Below are 16,448 nucleotides of genomic sequence, written 5' to 3'. Positions count from 1 at the left end.
AGCAAATATATAATATAACATAGCATATACAACTGCTACACAGGCGTATTGTAATTTAATGTTAATGACAGGTACTCTTTATAAAGACATCAGGGGTCTGGAAGACCCCTGATGCCTCCTCTGCCCTCCAAGGCAGCAGATCAAACACAGATCTGAATCAGGAAGTGACAAAAAGTGTTGCTTTCAGCTTCAATCATCATGAGGAGATGGGGGAATGGATGTTCCTCCATCTCCACTGTGGGCAGCCAATGGTGGTGGCTGTTACACGAGCTTCCAAAGCAACCATTTCTGAGCGTTTCTAAAGCTACATGAATGCCTGTCAAAACTGTGTGCATTGCAGTGCCCAGTGTTGTTCACAAGGTTGCGTTAGCTTTGCATCAAAAATTACCCAACATATCTTGTTTGCTAGCCTTTGTTGCTTACTAAACGCTTCCATTGACTATACAATTTTCTGTCCAAATTCTGGCCAATCTCCTTTAGCTTTACCTTCAACTATGTAGTGCAAGGTCCTGCCTAATTGGATACAATTGAAAGCGTTGTTTAGGTTCAACCTCATATTATATGGTTTTTGGTAAATCTAAAGAAAAATTCTCAAGAAACTTGTATAACGTATGGAAAGCCTAAGGGGTAATTACTTCGAAAGGGATGCAGACCCTACAGCTGTTCTTATTAGAAAAATGACAGTGCACCAGGTGAATATAATAAACCAGGCCCTCCCATTCAGAATCTATCTACAAAGTTTGTCAAAATCCTTGAAATGTGCATTGATCATCCAGAGGGGATTTTATTTTTAACAAAAGTGGAGTTACTTTTTTAAAATCATAAAAATATGGCATGGAAGTAAAAATACATAAAAACTAAAAGGCCTGCTTATTAAATAAAATGGTAAACAGAATTCTGTGTGGCAGGTTTCATACAAATATTTTATTCCAAAGTATTTTTAAAAATGAGAAAACCATAGTGGAGAAAACCCAGGTGTAGGAGTTATTTCCATAGGAAAGCAAGTTGCGGAGATGGTCAGTGCTGCGTAGCGTAATATATTTTAGCTGAGAAATAGACACAACATGATCTAAAAGAAAGCTATTTTAATTCTCCATTAGGTCCATGATTGAGAGCTTTGGGATTGTATAGGTTACATGAGTGGTATGAACTAGCGGAGGATTGAGCCAAGTCCTTGCTTGCTCAGGTGTAATGTAATGAATGGAAGAACATGATGGATTAACCTAATTGTTCTGACTCCTTGAATACATGAGTACCAGAGAGTTGTATATAATAAATGCCTAGCAGGCTGAATGTTGGAGAACAGTCTATGCCTTTACAAAGCTGAATCTACTCTACTGTACATTTAAATTTTTGTGGATTTTACAGTAGAATTAACCTATAATTAGTGGTGCACCGAAATGAAAATTCTGGTGCCGAAACCGAAAATTCAAACTGCACTTGGCCAAAAATCGAAACCGAAATACACAGTTTTTAAAAATGAATATATATTTTTTGGAAAAAAATACACTTATTAAAAAAACAAAAAAAAAATATATACCCCAATTTTTTTGTAAAATATGAAAGAGGATGTTACGGCGAGTAAATAGATACCCAACATGTCACGCTTTAAAATTACGCACACTCATAGAATGGCGTGAAACTGCGGTACTTAAAAATCTCCATGGGTGATGCTTTAAAAATGTCTACAGGTTAGCAGTGTAAAGTTACAGAGAAGGTCTAGAGCGAGAATTATTGCTCTTGCTCTGACGTTCGTGGCGATACCTCACGTGTGTGGTTTGAACACCATTTACATATATGGGCATGGCCTACGTATGCGTTCACCACTACGTGCGAGCACGGGGGGGGGGGGGGGGGGGGGGACACTTGAAACTTTTTTCTATTATTTATTTAAAAAATACATTTTTGCACTGTCCCTTTAAAAAAAAAAAGTTATCACTTTTATTCTTATCACAAGAAATGCATGCATCCCTTCTGATAGAAATAATTAGTGACAGGTAAAGCATTGGATCAAAAAAAGAAAAGCATTGATCTAGTGCTTTAAAAAGAAAAGTAAAAAAAAAAAATGGCCGGAACTGGAAGTGACATCGCTCCAAGGGCATAGAGATGAGTGGAGGCCATCTTTCCTTTACTCATCTCTATGCCCAGCAACAGGATCGTTCAATGGTTTCTCAGGTAAGGCTGAGAACTACCAAGCGGCAGCTGGTGGTGGAGACGACAGCGACTAGGGGTGGGGTTTTTTCGGCACCTGTATCGGTGCTTTTTTTCATTTCCGCCGACGGCTGAAAGGGGTGGTTTTAGCCAAGAAGTTTCGGCCACCAAAATTTCAGTGCATCCCTACCTATAATAGTCACGTAGCGCTAACCCCTCAGGGGCCGCTGGTATTAAATGGTTCTTCCCAAACAGTAGAGAGGCTGCCCATTGCCACAAGCACTAGTCCGTTTACACCAGCTCTTATAACACAGTCTAGGGGATGTCTTTTTAAGATTTATTTCCACTTGCCCTCCTAAGGATATACCCCCCTTCCTGACCAGGCCATTTTTTTGATACGGCACTGCATTACTTTAACTGACAATTGTGTGGTCATGCAACACTGTACTGTAATGAAATGTATGTCCTTTTTTCCAACAAATAGAGCTTTGATCACCTCTCTGGGTTTTTATTTTTTGTGTTATGAACAAAAAAAAATATTTTTGACTGTTTGCTATAAAACATATCCAGTAAAAAAATGTAAAAACTCAAATTTCTTCATAAATTTAGGCCAAAATGTATTCTGCTGAATGTCTTTGCTAAAAAAAATCCCAATATGTGTAATTTAATTGGTTTACGAGGACGTTATAGTGTTTACAAATGGCGGTGTATATACTGGATTTTTTTTTTGTTCATACTAGTAATGGAGGCAATCAGCAACTTATAACTTACATCAACAACTACATTTTCTGTATGCGTGGATTGGATCACCCAATGACCAGCAGGACCACCATGGCAGAACACGCGTGCTTTTCTTACGAAGTGTGAAATGACCACATGCAAGACACTGGAGCCAGGGATTGAAATAGTAACTGTTCCACTATATCCAAAAAGACCACACATGCCAATTAATAACAGAGGCTAGGATATCTTCACCAGAATACAACAGGCTGCAAGGTGGTTACATTCTTGTACCACAGTTTTTAACACTGCATTGTCTTTCTTCTCTTTGTTTTATGATACAAGGTCAGCTGTAAAGTGTGTCAGGCAGCATAGTAAGAGCAAAACATTAGTCCAAATTAATTTAATAATGTTATGTTAAAAGACAGCCAATGTGTTTCGGGGATCAAAGGAACTACCCCTTCATCGGGGCTTCAGTTAAAAATGAGAACCTTGAATGGACTCAAAGAAAGTCCTTCCTACTTGAATCTGTGCAGGGAAGATCATTGCTGGAGTAGGATTCCTGACCAGCCGTGTCTGCATCAGCAGTCAAACTGTCTTTTAACATATTATTATATTAATTTAGACTCTTTTCTTCTGGTCTGGCAGGTATTCCATATGTGCACACTTTTTCCTGGTAACCTGCTGGAGTACCCACAGTAGGGTGGCCTTGCCTATTGTGAGCAGCCTAGCCTGAGCCACTGAGATCTTCAAGTGTTTTTTTCCCTTCCGACTACCTTGTTTAAACTCTAATCAAAGTCCCAGCACCTTTTGGATGACCTTTTTTTTTCATTGGAGACAGCATAGTAAATCAGACAGGGTTACAAACACAATACTTGCTAGAGACAGTCAAGGTGAGAGACCAAAGTAGACAGAACTTCAGAAACGTAGGTGAGGTAGTAACTAGCCTAGTGACCTGGCCACTACCAATAAAGCCAATATAACAAGCAATCTTAGCCAACACAAATGATTTAAAATATTTTAACAGATTACCCTATCCATGCTATACAGTGTGGATAGAGGAATCACCTGCTACGCCCGCTGTATTCAGACAACAGTAGCTGGCACCTGTCAGAAAGCCCAAGCAGAGTGCAATCAGATGCAGCCAATGTTCAGGTGACAACTCCTTTGATCGAAGGATGTCAAGCAGGAGGTGACCAATCGTGGAGCAAATAGTGGGTACCCAGCTTAAGTCCATATGCACAGTTTGCTGCCACTGAATGGCTCACCAACCCAACCCCCCCCTTCCCCCTGCCTGCCTCTAGGCTCAGTCCTGTTGTGAACCAAATTCAAGTGGACTTTATTGGACACTTTCTGCCAGGACAGGCTCTCCATGAGATATTGAGACTGAGATCTGGAGAAGGCCAAATCAACACCTCAAACTCATTATTGTGTTCCTCAATCCATTCTTGAACAATTTTTGCAGTATGGCAGAACACAGTATCCTACTGAAAGAGGCCACTGCCATTAGGGAATACCATTTCCATAAGGAGATGTACTTGTTCATCAAAAATGTCTAGGTAGGTGGTAGGTGTCAAAGTAACATCCACATGAATAGCAGGACTAAGGCTGCATTCACACTGAAGCATTTTGTAGCTCGAAGCTCCAAAAAAGCTCAAACCTAAAAAATCAACCTGATCACGCGAACAGGCACCATAGAGAACAATTGATTTTTTAAGTTTGAGCTTTTTTGGAGCTTCGAGCTTCAGGCTACAAAACGATCAAGTGTGAATGCAGCCTTAAGGTTTCCCAGGAGTTCTGTTTCTGACTGTTTCTAATCCCACCAAGTATACTCCTGCCCATCGGGTTGAGATGGACTATGGTTGTTAACCAGTTGCCCTCCGCCCTATAGCAGAAGTACTGCTACAGGGCTGTGCAAAATCACACACACACATATACAGTTGTGCTCAAAAGTTAGCATACCCTGGCAGAAATTGTGAAATTTTGGCATTGATATTGAAAATATGACTTATCATGCCAAAAAATGCTCTTTTATTGAAGGATGATGATCATATGAAGCCATTTATTTTCAAATAGTTGTTTGGCTCCCTTTTAAATCCTAATGATAACAGAAATCACCCAAATGGCCATGATCAAAAGTTTCCCTGGAATGTTTGGCCTTGGTGCTAACACACAAGGTGACACACACGGGTTAAAATGCGAATTAGAGGATAATGTCCCACATCTGTGGCTTTTTAAATTACAATTAGTGTCCGTGTATAAATAGTCAATGAGTTTGTTAGCTGTTACATGGAAGCACTGATTAGGCTAGATACTGAGCCATGGGGATCTTCCCATACTGCATCCTGGTGCCATCTCTTCCCCAAGTAAATGATGCACACACCTGGCCATCCACATGATGTAATAGAAAATGTGATTCATCAGACCAGGCCACCTTCTTCCATGGCTCCATGGTCCAGTTCTGATGCTCACGGGCACTTTGGCTGTGGACACGGGTCAGCATGGGCACCCTGACTGGTCTGCGGCTATGCAACCCAAAACACAACAAACTGTGATGCCTTTTTTTTTCTAGGTTCCTAGTTTTTGGTCACATTAAAGGTGGAGAAAGTTCTGAAATTATCTATCTTTGTCACATTTGTTTACATCACAAAAACCTGACATTTTAACAGGGGTGTGTAGGCTTTTTAAATCCACTGTATAACCTAATGTAATCCTAGATGCCATTTGTAACAAGATAATCAATATTATGTCAGAGATCATAAAATTCTAACTAATCAGTAAGTGATACACATACACTTTATAATAGTGATCTTACGTTTCATGGTGCCAGATTCCTCCTCCTCCTCCTCATCATTGTTTATTAACATGGTGCCAAGCTGGGTCGTCAGATGTTCATTTTCCACCATTGTGTTAGCAGCTTCCTCACTCAGAGTACTAAACTCCAGCATTGTGCCCGCGTCTCTGCCTCGTGCCTGGACCATTGTCCCAGAATCTGGTTCATCATCCTCATCCTAAAACAGAAGTGCAGTCAGATGCAAAGGTGAAAAATACTACCCCAAGTAGTATTGTATCCTGACCACTGTGCGTGGTTTATACACATAATGATACTGTTCAGTATAGTCACTTCTTTTTATTTCATGCGCTCAAAAAAAGGTGTGCTCTCTCTTCAAATATAATATTCAAGCAATCCACATATACATAAATGAAGAGAAAATCCAATAAAGTGAAATAAAGTCTCTAAAAGTGACATTCAAATCAATTGTGTGGTTAAATGGTTAGCACTTCTGCCTGGCAGTACTCGGGTCGCTGGTTCAAATCCCAACCACAGCACCACCTGTCTGGAGTTTGCATGTTCTCCCTGTGCCTGTGTGGGTTTCCTCCGGGTAGCCCAGTTTCCTTCCACACTTCAAAGACATGCTGGTAGGTTAATTGGCTCCTGTCTAAATTGGCCCTAGTATGTGTATGTATGCATGTAAGTTAGGGACCTTAGATTGTATGCCTCTTGAGGGTTATGTGAATGTACTATATATATATATATATATATATATATATATATATATATATATATGTAAAGCGCTGCAAAAATTGATGGTGCTATACTGTACGAGTACCTGAAATAAATAAATAGTAAATAATCATCCCATGCAAATCCCAAAAGAAGCCCAAGTTGTGAAAGAAACACCAGGATACACACACTTCTTACCAGAAAGACTGGATCTTAGGAAAATTAGATCAAATGAGCTCAGCTGACACACAGCCCATACACCATGAGATATCCCTTCAATCTGTAAGGCTTCTATGCTGTTATCACATTTGTTCTAGGGCTCTGCCAAACCAGTTGACGTGGTGACGTGGAATTTTTCACAAAACCTGCTTCTTTTGGAATTTGCATGGGATAATGATTATTTACAATTGATTTGAACATTAGTTTTAGAGACTTTATTTCACTTTGCTGGATTTTATTGGAATTTTTTCATCATCTATGTATATGTGGATTGCCCATTATATTTAAAGAGATAGCGCACCTTTTTTATGTAATCCAGTAATGAGCAGAGGTCATCTGTTAGGGGGAGACCAGGAAGAATTTATTCCCTAGCCAATCCACTGGCATGAATATCTGAAGACTCTTTCACAATCTACAATATCCTCATGCCTATTCCGATACACATGTAACACCTGTATACACGTTAGACACTTTGTAAGGCCTCTGACAGTAGAATGGCGTGGGTGCTTCCAAAATAAAAAAAATCTGTCTCAGCTCCTCTCTCCATCTACACTGGGGCAAGACAGGGCTGTCAACTCTCCCTTTTGTTGTTTGAGCTCTCAAAACTCTATCGATCCGAATATGTTCCATGGCTAGTACAGAGAGCTTGACTCTTGGTATCCTGAAGGAATACCCTGGTATATCTGGCTGACCCTGACCGCTCCTTTGATTGTCTATTGGAAATAGTAGAAACATTTGGAAACTATTCTGGTTTTCATGTTAAGTGAGACAAGTCCAGTCATTTTCTGATAGATGAAGCTGCTATCAAAAAAGGTTCACCAGCAAATCAAAAACTCCTTTAAATACCTTGGAGTAATGGTGCAACTACCCTTTTAATTCTACACTTGTAACAAAATCCAGCCTTGTATTCCAATATCGCAATAGAACACTAAACAATGGATTGATATCCATATAGATTTCATTGGCAAGGGTAAGATTACAATAATATTTTTACCTAAATTGTTGTATATCCTTGCCAATACCCCTTGCAAAATACCGATTCACATTTTTAAGATGATTGATACTATGTGCTCTGCCTTTCTTTGTCAGAAGTGAAATCCCAGGATTGCTTTAGAAATACTTAAATTACCCACGCACACGGTCTTCCCAGACGTCTTTGTAAGAACTTCTGTCTTCCCAAGCCATGATCCTCACGCAACATAAAATTCATTCGTTATTTGTACTCCTTGCAGGAATATAAAGTCATTCCTTTAATTACAGGAAAATATTGAACTACTTTCTAAATTGCTTTACCATAATTACCAACATCACCATGCAACTTACAGTTCGAGACTTATAATGACCCTATAATTATCATCCCATTTGAACAACTTCTGAGAAGACCAGATACCATCAAGTTAGTTTCTACTTACTACTCAACCCTTACTAACACTTCTAGAGTTAGAAATCAACAGGCTCAATTTAAATGGTCTTTGCCTGACCTTCAGATTACTGACCAAGACTGGCCGTAGCTTGAAGGTACTGTACATACAATGGATCAGGGATTTCCTCCAGAGATAGAGTGACACAACTGAAATTGTTTCATCACATCCATTATACACCAGCTAGACCTCAGAACATGTGTCGGCGCTCCTCGGCAGGATGTTTTCAGGGTGTGGAGAAACTGCTGATTTCTTTCGCTGTTTCTGGAAATATCAATATGCACAAGACTTCTGGCTAAAGGTCAGTGACTTTATATTCACAGCTGGGACTTACCAACAATTCACATCCTAAAAACTGTCTACTGGGTATTAATGGAGACCTACAAATTTATAAACATGCTGAAGTGTGATTGCATATACCTTACTTTTATTCGAAGAAAACAAACCTAACTTAGGAAGGATCTTCCCCTTCCTCTATTAACACGTGGAAAAATTGATAAATATTATTCTACCACTTTATAAATTACAAATGCAGAAAAAAGGTCTTTGAAAAAATAAGGGGCAAATGGGTCACATCTACCCAACACTTACTACTCTGGATTCAGGGCTCTGAATCAACCCTGCGATTGTTTTTCTGGTATTGCTATTGTGACTTTTTTGTACTTGATCTGATATAGTTGTAGCCACCTGGTATGCTGAGTGGTGAGAGACTGTTAAGAGTGTTGTGTATTCCATTGTACTCTCTGCCTGCTTGATTGACTAGAAAAATCTATAAAAACATCTCTTTAAAAAAGAAAAATACCAACCGCATTTTCTTCCTCTTCAGGTTCCACTTCACGCTGCTGTAATTCACTCCGTTTGATCTTTGCTTCCATGGCTTCATTTATTAAATGTCGCAAGATGGCTGCTCCTTTTGTTGTTTTCACAAACGGGTGCTAAGTCATAGGAATATCAATATTCATTAGATATGTTGAACTCCATATCATAGAGCACAGAATGCACAATATTTGAGACTGAAGAGAAATATGAATAAATGAGAAGGTATAAAGATTTAAATAAGTTCCCGTGGTAAATATTGTAACAGGTAAGTCATATGAAAATCTCAATTCCTTGACCTATAACTCCATGCCTCAGACTATTTCATGTTGGGTTCCCCTTGCTCATCCTATTGTGTTTGTGGAGTAAGCCAATACATGTAGATATTGTACATGTAAAATTGTGGACAAGGTTTTTAATCAGTTTATTCAATTTTTTTGCTACTTGTAGATTTACAGCAAACATAGGCTTGATGTCATCAGCTCCTGCCCCAGAGGAAAATATCATCTATATACCTACTACAGCTATACAAGCATGCATGCATAGATAATTGGTTGAGTTTCATCAGAAACCTGACATTAGGTTGTGTGAGCAATCCAGATTATCATATGTGGGAATGGCACCACTACCGGTCTGAGGCAGAGGTCCCCAGTGGCCATGAAATGTTGCTCTACTGTTGCACCCAGGAACCCATGGTCTATTGCGGTACCAATTGCACTTGGCTACAGAAGTCTTTTGGAAGCCAGATTACCAACACAAACCACACAATCTAAAAGGAGAACAGACATTAATCTAGAATTTCAGCATTAGAAGGCAGGATCTGCAAACACTTGGCTATATGCCACTATACTAAAAGGAAGAGAATGCAATATCAGATATTAAAATCAATTAATAATTTAATATCAGACATGTCAATATCCTTCTGTAATGTTTTTGGTATGACAAATGTTATAAAAATGGATATCTATGAAAGTACATATTTATATGCTAGACACACACACACACACGCACACACACACTATATATATATATATATATTTTTTTTAATTATTAATTTATTTTTTTACAAATCGTACAGTTATATAAATACATTGGAAAAGGGTTTTTGCTTCAACATTTTCAAAGACAACAACCTCTAATAAAACCATATCCATATGGCAATGTATTGGTCATTCCTGAAAATAACTTCCAATTCATGAACAGAAAGTATTCTTTGAGTATTATGACCTTCTAGAACAGCAATGGGCAAACTACGGCCCGGCGGACCTTTTAATCCGGCCCGCGGAGCGTGGCAAACATTGGCTGTCAGGATGTAGGCGGGGCAGCGTGACGAACTCCTCTCCTCTCACAGTCCGCCCTGAAGACCGGAACGGCGTGGGAACACGGCGAGAGGAACGCGCGGAGCAAAGGTAAGTGAATTGACACAATATGGGGAATTAATTACTATAGGGGGGATGAATTACTATATGGGGGATGAATTACTATAGGGGGGAATGAATTACTATAGGGGGGAATGAATTACTATAGGGGGGAATGAATTACTATATGGGGGATGAATTACTATGGGGGATAAATTACTATGGGGGATAAATTACTATGGGGGATAAATTACTATATGGGGGATGAATTACTATGGGGATGAATTACTACAGGGGATGAATTACTATATGGGGGATGAATTACTATAGGGGGGATGAATTACTATAGGGGGGATGAATTACTATATGGGGGATGAATTACTATGGGGGATGAATTACTATAGGGGGGATGAATTACTATATGGGGGATGAATTACTATATGGGGGATGAATTACTATGGGGGATGAATTACTATATGGGGGATTAATTACTATGCTTACTATGGGGGAATATTACAATACTTACTATGGATGGCATGGTAGTGGCTGGGCCGGCCAGCAGCTAGTCCGGCCCCCGGGTCCAATATATGAACCCATTGCGGCCCTCAAGTCAAAAAGTTTGCCCACCCCTGTTCTAGGAGTAGCTGTTCCATTCCATGGAAACAAATTCATCAAAAAATGTCTGTTAGGATGACGAAAATGTTTTTGCATAGAGGTAATGTGGCAATTCAGGTTTTCCAGGAGATATTACTATAATAATTAAGGAGAAGAAAACCAGAAGGAGGAGAGTCCCAAAGCCAGAGGTCTGGAGGCAAGGGATGGGTTCACCTTTAACTGTGCTTGGTTACCAGAGAGTATTGTACTATTGCTTCTCTCCACATACGTTTCTCTTTAATTTTTATTATTTTGTCTAATATAAATAATTATTTTCATACGCTTTCACCTGCAGTAGTGCTAAAAAAAGTGATGCAACTCTTTGGAGTGATGTATAAAGCACTCTCCAGTAGTGTTCATTTTTGAGAGTCAAATGGAAAACTCTAAAACTCTACACCACTGGATGCTCTCATTGTTTTGTTTACTCAATTACATTTAGCTTTTTCAACAACGTTTCAGTCAACCAAGCACCAGGTCCCTGTATTCAACAAGTAAAAACGACTGAACCGCCCATACTGACCTCAGTACTCTTCCTACCATGTGAATACTAACAAACCATACCCTTTCCTAAAATATTTAATGGGTTAACGACTCTTTTAATTAATAATGGATAATGTTAGCTTGGCCACACATTACACGTCTATTTATTTTGCATTTAATATGTGTTGTTTTTAGCAGAAGGCATGTCAAGTGTCTATAAATAATTTAATGAAATATTAACAGCACACACGATTCCCAACATGTCATGGCCTAGATTTCCCGAAGTCACATCTTCCTTCAGACAGCAAAGAATCATTGTGTCAGAAAAGAAAAACTGAGGATTGCTCTTGTTTATGGAGGGAAATCCTCACCCAGAGGAGATTCCGAAGGCTGAAACATCTCATCCTGAATTGTACATGAAATTAATTGAAAACATAGTTTCCCAATGCCTCTCATTATCCAAACTGCTGAAGACGTAGAACATGTGGGAGATAAAAGTCTTGCTAACATGCGAGACAGGGTTGGGTATACGTAAAGCGTATGTCAAGACAAATACATCTGCAATACATGCACACTCCCCATGTTTTATTCCCAATAAAAAAAGTACAGAAAAAATTTAACATGTTAGATATTTTTTGCATATGTCCGTACCCTATAATGGTGATTATGATAATACTGGTGCATACCACGGTTCAGTCACCTTCTCCAGGCAAGGGAATTGCATCAGAATTTACGTTGCATGGGCTCAGTTCAAAAGGGTTATATATAGTATAATACTACATAGAATATATATTACTTTATGGCTTGGATGTGCGATTAATATAGGGAATTTGTAACGAAACCGGACCCACACTGCACTAGGGTATTTCCGTTATGCTCCAGCTTCCCTGTCCGAACACAAATCCACGGACCCCACCGCTGATCATACAGGAAATAAGACAGCACCAGACTCTTCTAAGAGAAGAAGTCAACTCCTTTATTTTAACACAAACACAAGATATATACACAGGGCGGGGAAATACAACCAGGGACAGGAAACACATCACCAGGCTGACCCATCAGGGGGAAGGGCTGCTGGTAACACCCCACACCAAACCAAGTCACACAATAGAACAATGGAACAACCACATGGCATTAGACAATACAGGAACACATGCAGTCCATAATAGTTTGCTGGCCAGCAAGACACAATAGAACAATGGGGCAACCACTTGGCAGTGAACAATGGACAACCCCCACACCCCACCTATACATGTCTACACAATATCAAGACAGAGCACCCTGCACCCCTATCAGGCACAGGGTGCCTTTACACATAAGAGGGATTTGGAAAGCTGATACAGGGGTCCCCCCACCCTCAAACGTCACTCCTGTCACAGAATTCTTTCAGCTTTTACTTTCCCAAATTCAGCCCACTACCTGGACTATGAATGTATAGAATAAAACTAGTGAAGTCCTATTGGAATTCCACCTTCTTGTAGCCCAACCTGCCTAAACATCTGGTATATCAGTTTCAAGTGTCTACATCACAGGTGTCAAACTGGCGGCCCTCCAGCTGTTGCCAAACTACAAGTCCCACTGAAAGACTGACAGTTACAATAATGACTCCCAAAGGCAGAGGCATGATGGGACTTGTAGTTTTGCAACAGCTGGAGGGACGCCAGTTTGACACCCCTGGTCTACAGCATGTCACTACAATGTACAATACAACTGAATTTGACTGGCTCACGATTCTGGCATTCACATCTTAAACTAATTTCTCATGTGAAAGGGATTATGGTAAGTAGAGATGAGCTTGGCCATGTTCAGATCCTAGCCCAAACCCACCTGCTCGAGCCTGCCAGGAAGCGGTCACCTGTACTGGGCCATTCATCTGTGGCCAAGGCATTCCTTGTCCCACAGCCACACATATACATGCCCTATGTAGGCTTGTGACTGCCATATGGGGGAATGCGCTGGCTGCAGATGATTGCCCCAACACAGGTGACAGCTTCATGGTAGGCTCGTCCATGTGAGTTCAGACTGGGATCCAAACATCCCTAATGGCAAGTAGAAATACACATTTATTACAGCAATTTTGTTTGCAGCAAATTTTGTATTTAAAAAAAAATAGTTGAACTAAAATGTTTTTTAGGTTCTCCCATTTTAGCGCTTTTTTTTTGTATTTTACCAGCAGTTGAACAGCATCTTACATAATCCAATGATCTCAAAAATGACAACAGAGAGATAATGAATACGAGAGGGCAAGGAAGTATAATTTAACAGTCTGTCTGTGAAACTGCAGGGAGATGGTGATCCCGCAGCAATACAGGTACCACATTTATTAATCTACAGTTGCTATAGAACACATCTCAGCCCTGGTTGAGAAACACAGAAATATACTGTTGTATATTGTGATACATTAGCAACATGCGGACTGGTAAGTTTATTGGGAGGTCAGATGCAATGGGTTAGTACCAAGCTGTACTGAAATTTTTTAAAGACTCCATATGAACTGACTAGAATGACTAAATCTAAGTCAATCCATATGGAACACAACATAGAGGACCTTTCTTCAACATCAAAATGCAACAAGTCTCTGTTGGCACAGCAATTTTGCCTTTGCTGAAAAATGCCGCAAAATTCATGACCACACATTTGGTGTGAATGAGCCCCTGAAAAGGAGTAGAGCGTTCAAAGTTAAGCTGACCATACTCTATACAATCTTACTGGATAATCTTTGGACGTACCATCCAGTCATTTTCTGATAGATGAATACAAGTAGTAGTACAAGGGCATGTCCTACATATTACTAGGTTTAAGTATGGCCTCATATTGCACAGTTTTGGCAACTTGGAAGTTATACAATTGTACAATCAGGATATATAGTACAATGGTCTCCAAACAGCGGCCCGTGGGCCAGATGCATCCCTTTGCTTTTCTTTATCTGGCCCACAGGGTACCATTCCTCATGCTGATGCCAACAATGAGGCACCATTCCTTTCACTCACACCAACAGTGGGGCACTTTTCCTCTCACTGACACCAAAGATGGGGAATTATTCTTCCCACTGACACCAAAGATGGGGTACTACTTCTCCCACTGACACCAACGATGGGACATTATTCCTCCAACAGACACCAATGATGGGGCACTATTCATCCCACTGATATTGACAATGGGGCACTTTTCCTTCCACTGATAGCAATTAAAGGGCCCTATCCGTTTCCCTACTGACCACAGGAGCTATGTAATTTTTTTACTCCCATTCACCACCAAGCCTAAGGAATGGCTTACACCCACAGACACTGGGGCATCTTCTACTCCCACTGGCCACAGTCTGGCCCCCTAAAGTCTGAAAGGCAGTAAACTGACACTTTGTTTGGAAAGATTGGAAACCCCTGGTATAGTGCATGGCCAGCTTTACTCTCAAGGTGATTACATGAGTGAGCACATAAGGTTCAAAAAGAAAATCCTCTCCCTTGGAACTTTATTGCAGCCAAGACAACATAAATAAATACAAAGAAAATGTTTTATTGCTACAAAATTCAGCGTAAAAAAAGAAATAAAACCAATTTCATATCTCTGGCATAATGAATATGATCTGTACCTTTAGACTTAAAATGTACAGTCAAACGTCAACAATAGACAACACAGTCACAGTTTTAATGAAGTCTACACCTGACTTGTTTGGATTAGAAATTATATATATAGTATTGGCTGTGGGCTGCAGCTCCCCCTACCTGGCCTCGGGTGGCCATTTTGGCCTCTTGGGGGTTTGAACACCGAAATGTGTGGTCCTTAGGTAGATTTCGGATAACCTTTTATGCACTCTGGTAATACACGTAAGTTATACATTCATGTAAGCATAATATGGATGTAATCAGATTCAGTGGGATATAAATTGCATCAGTACCTTGCGGTTTTCTTCCTCTTTACAGATACGTTCCTATTCTCCCTGATGAAGATTATAGCTAAGCTAAGCGAAACGCGTCGGCGGTAGACTTCATTATAACAATAAGCGTCTATTGTTCTTGACATTTGATTGTACATTATATGTCTAAAGGTACAGATTGTATGCATTTATGTCAGAGATATGAAGCCGGTTTTATGATTTCTTTTTTATGAAGAATTTTGTACCAATAAAAACTATTTTTTTAGATTTATAAGTTGTCATGGCTGCACTAAAGTCCCAAGGGAGAGGATTTTCTTTTTTATATAGTTTGGGGACGTAGCAGCCTCTGACTCAAGATCACCCACCCATTCTGATTGATGGTCTATCATGGTTTGATGCGCTTTGAATCTTTGTAAACAACTTGTTTTGTATTTTTTACTGACTGCCTTATTCATGTACGTGCATTTATCTTTTTTATGCTTGTATTTTATACTACCGTTACTTACCTATGAGCCTTTTTCTTGAGGTGTTTTGATCCTCAAGAGGTTATACTGTTATTGTTAACAAAATATATAGAAAACTTGTGCCAAAAGAATAAACAATAAATGAAAATAAATGCTGCTGTTCAAAAATTGACTGAACAACAAAATATACTCACAAAGTGACATAGCGCAAATAATACAAATAAAAAAATTATATATTAACCTCCCTGGCGGTATTCCCGAGTGTACCACAAGCGGTAACCCCGAGCTACACTCGGGCTTACCATGCGGCGCTGCTCCGGGATTCCTCTTGCACTTACCTTATCCTGCGCTCCCGCGATGTCCCTCCTGCAGTGTCCCCTGTAATGTCCTCCAGCGGATCCCGGCATCTGTCTTCTGGGTTCCGCCCCCTGCGACATTGGGACGTACGGGGACGGAACGGCGGGAAATTTGAAAATTACAAAAAGTGTCATTCACTAAAATCACATAGTAAAACATTACTGTATCAAACCATTTCACATACATTTTGTCCCGAGTGCTTTGTCCTGTCCCCTGCCTGCATTTTGACTGTTCTTTCTGCCTGGAAACTGAGAATCGTCCATGGCGTCCAAAAAGCGTCCCTTTAGGTCAAAAGCGGTATTAGACCAGCTAGAGAACAGCGATAGTAAATCAGAACCACTTGAAGAATTGAGTGATGATTTGTGGGGAAATTCGTCATCAGACACTGAAAACGATTTTGCGACTTTGCTCAGTGATGTGTGAACTTGG

At 39.9% G+C, this 16,448-nt stretch overlaps 1 protein-coding gene across 1 annotated transcript in view; it reads right to left on the bottom strand.

The window, feature by feature from the left end:
* LOC149463865 (serine/threonine-protein kinase 4-like) overlaps window positions 1–16,448 on the bottom strand; it is a 118,138-nt gene that overhangs the window by 24,876 nt on the left and 76,814 nt on the right. The window contains exons 8-9 of the mRNA XM_089674370.1: window positions 8,823–8,951; window positions 5,687–5,882 (exon numbers count right to left, since the gene is read on the bottom strand). Of these exons, the coding sequence (XP_089530496.1) occupies window positions 5,687–5,882; window positions 8,823–8,951 (325 nt within the window). The remainder of the gene's footprint in view (window positions 1–5,686; window positions 5,883–8,822; window positions 8,952–16,448) is intronic.

This window comes from Staurois parvus, unplaced genomic scaffold, assembly GCF_062004578.1.
Source record: "Staurois parvus isolate SC_StPar_1 unplaced genomic scaffold, SC_StPar_1.0 ptg000151l, whole genome shotgun sequence".
NCBI lineage: Eukaryota > Metazoa > Chordata > Amphibia > Anura > Ranidae > Staurois > Staurois parvus.
This window is presented reverse-complemented; position numbering and strand designations above follow the sequence as displayed.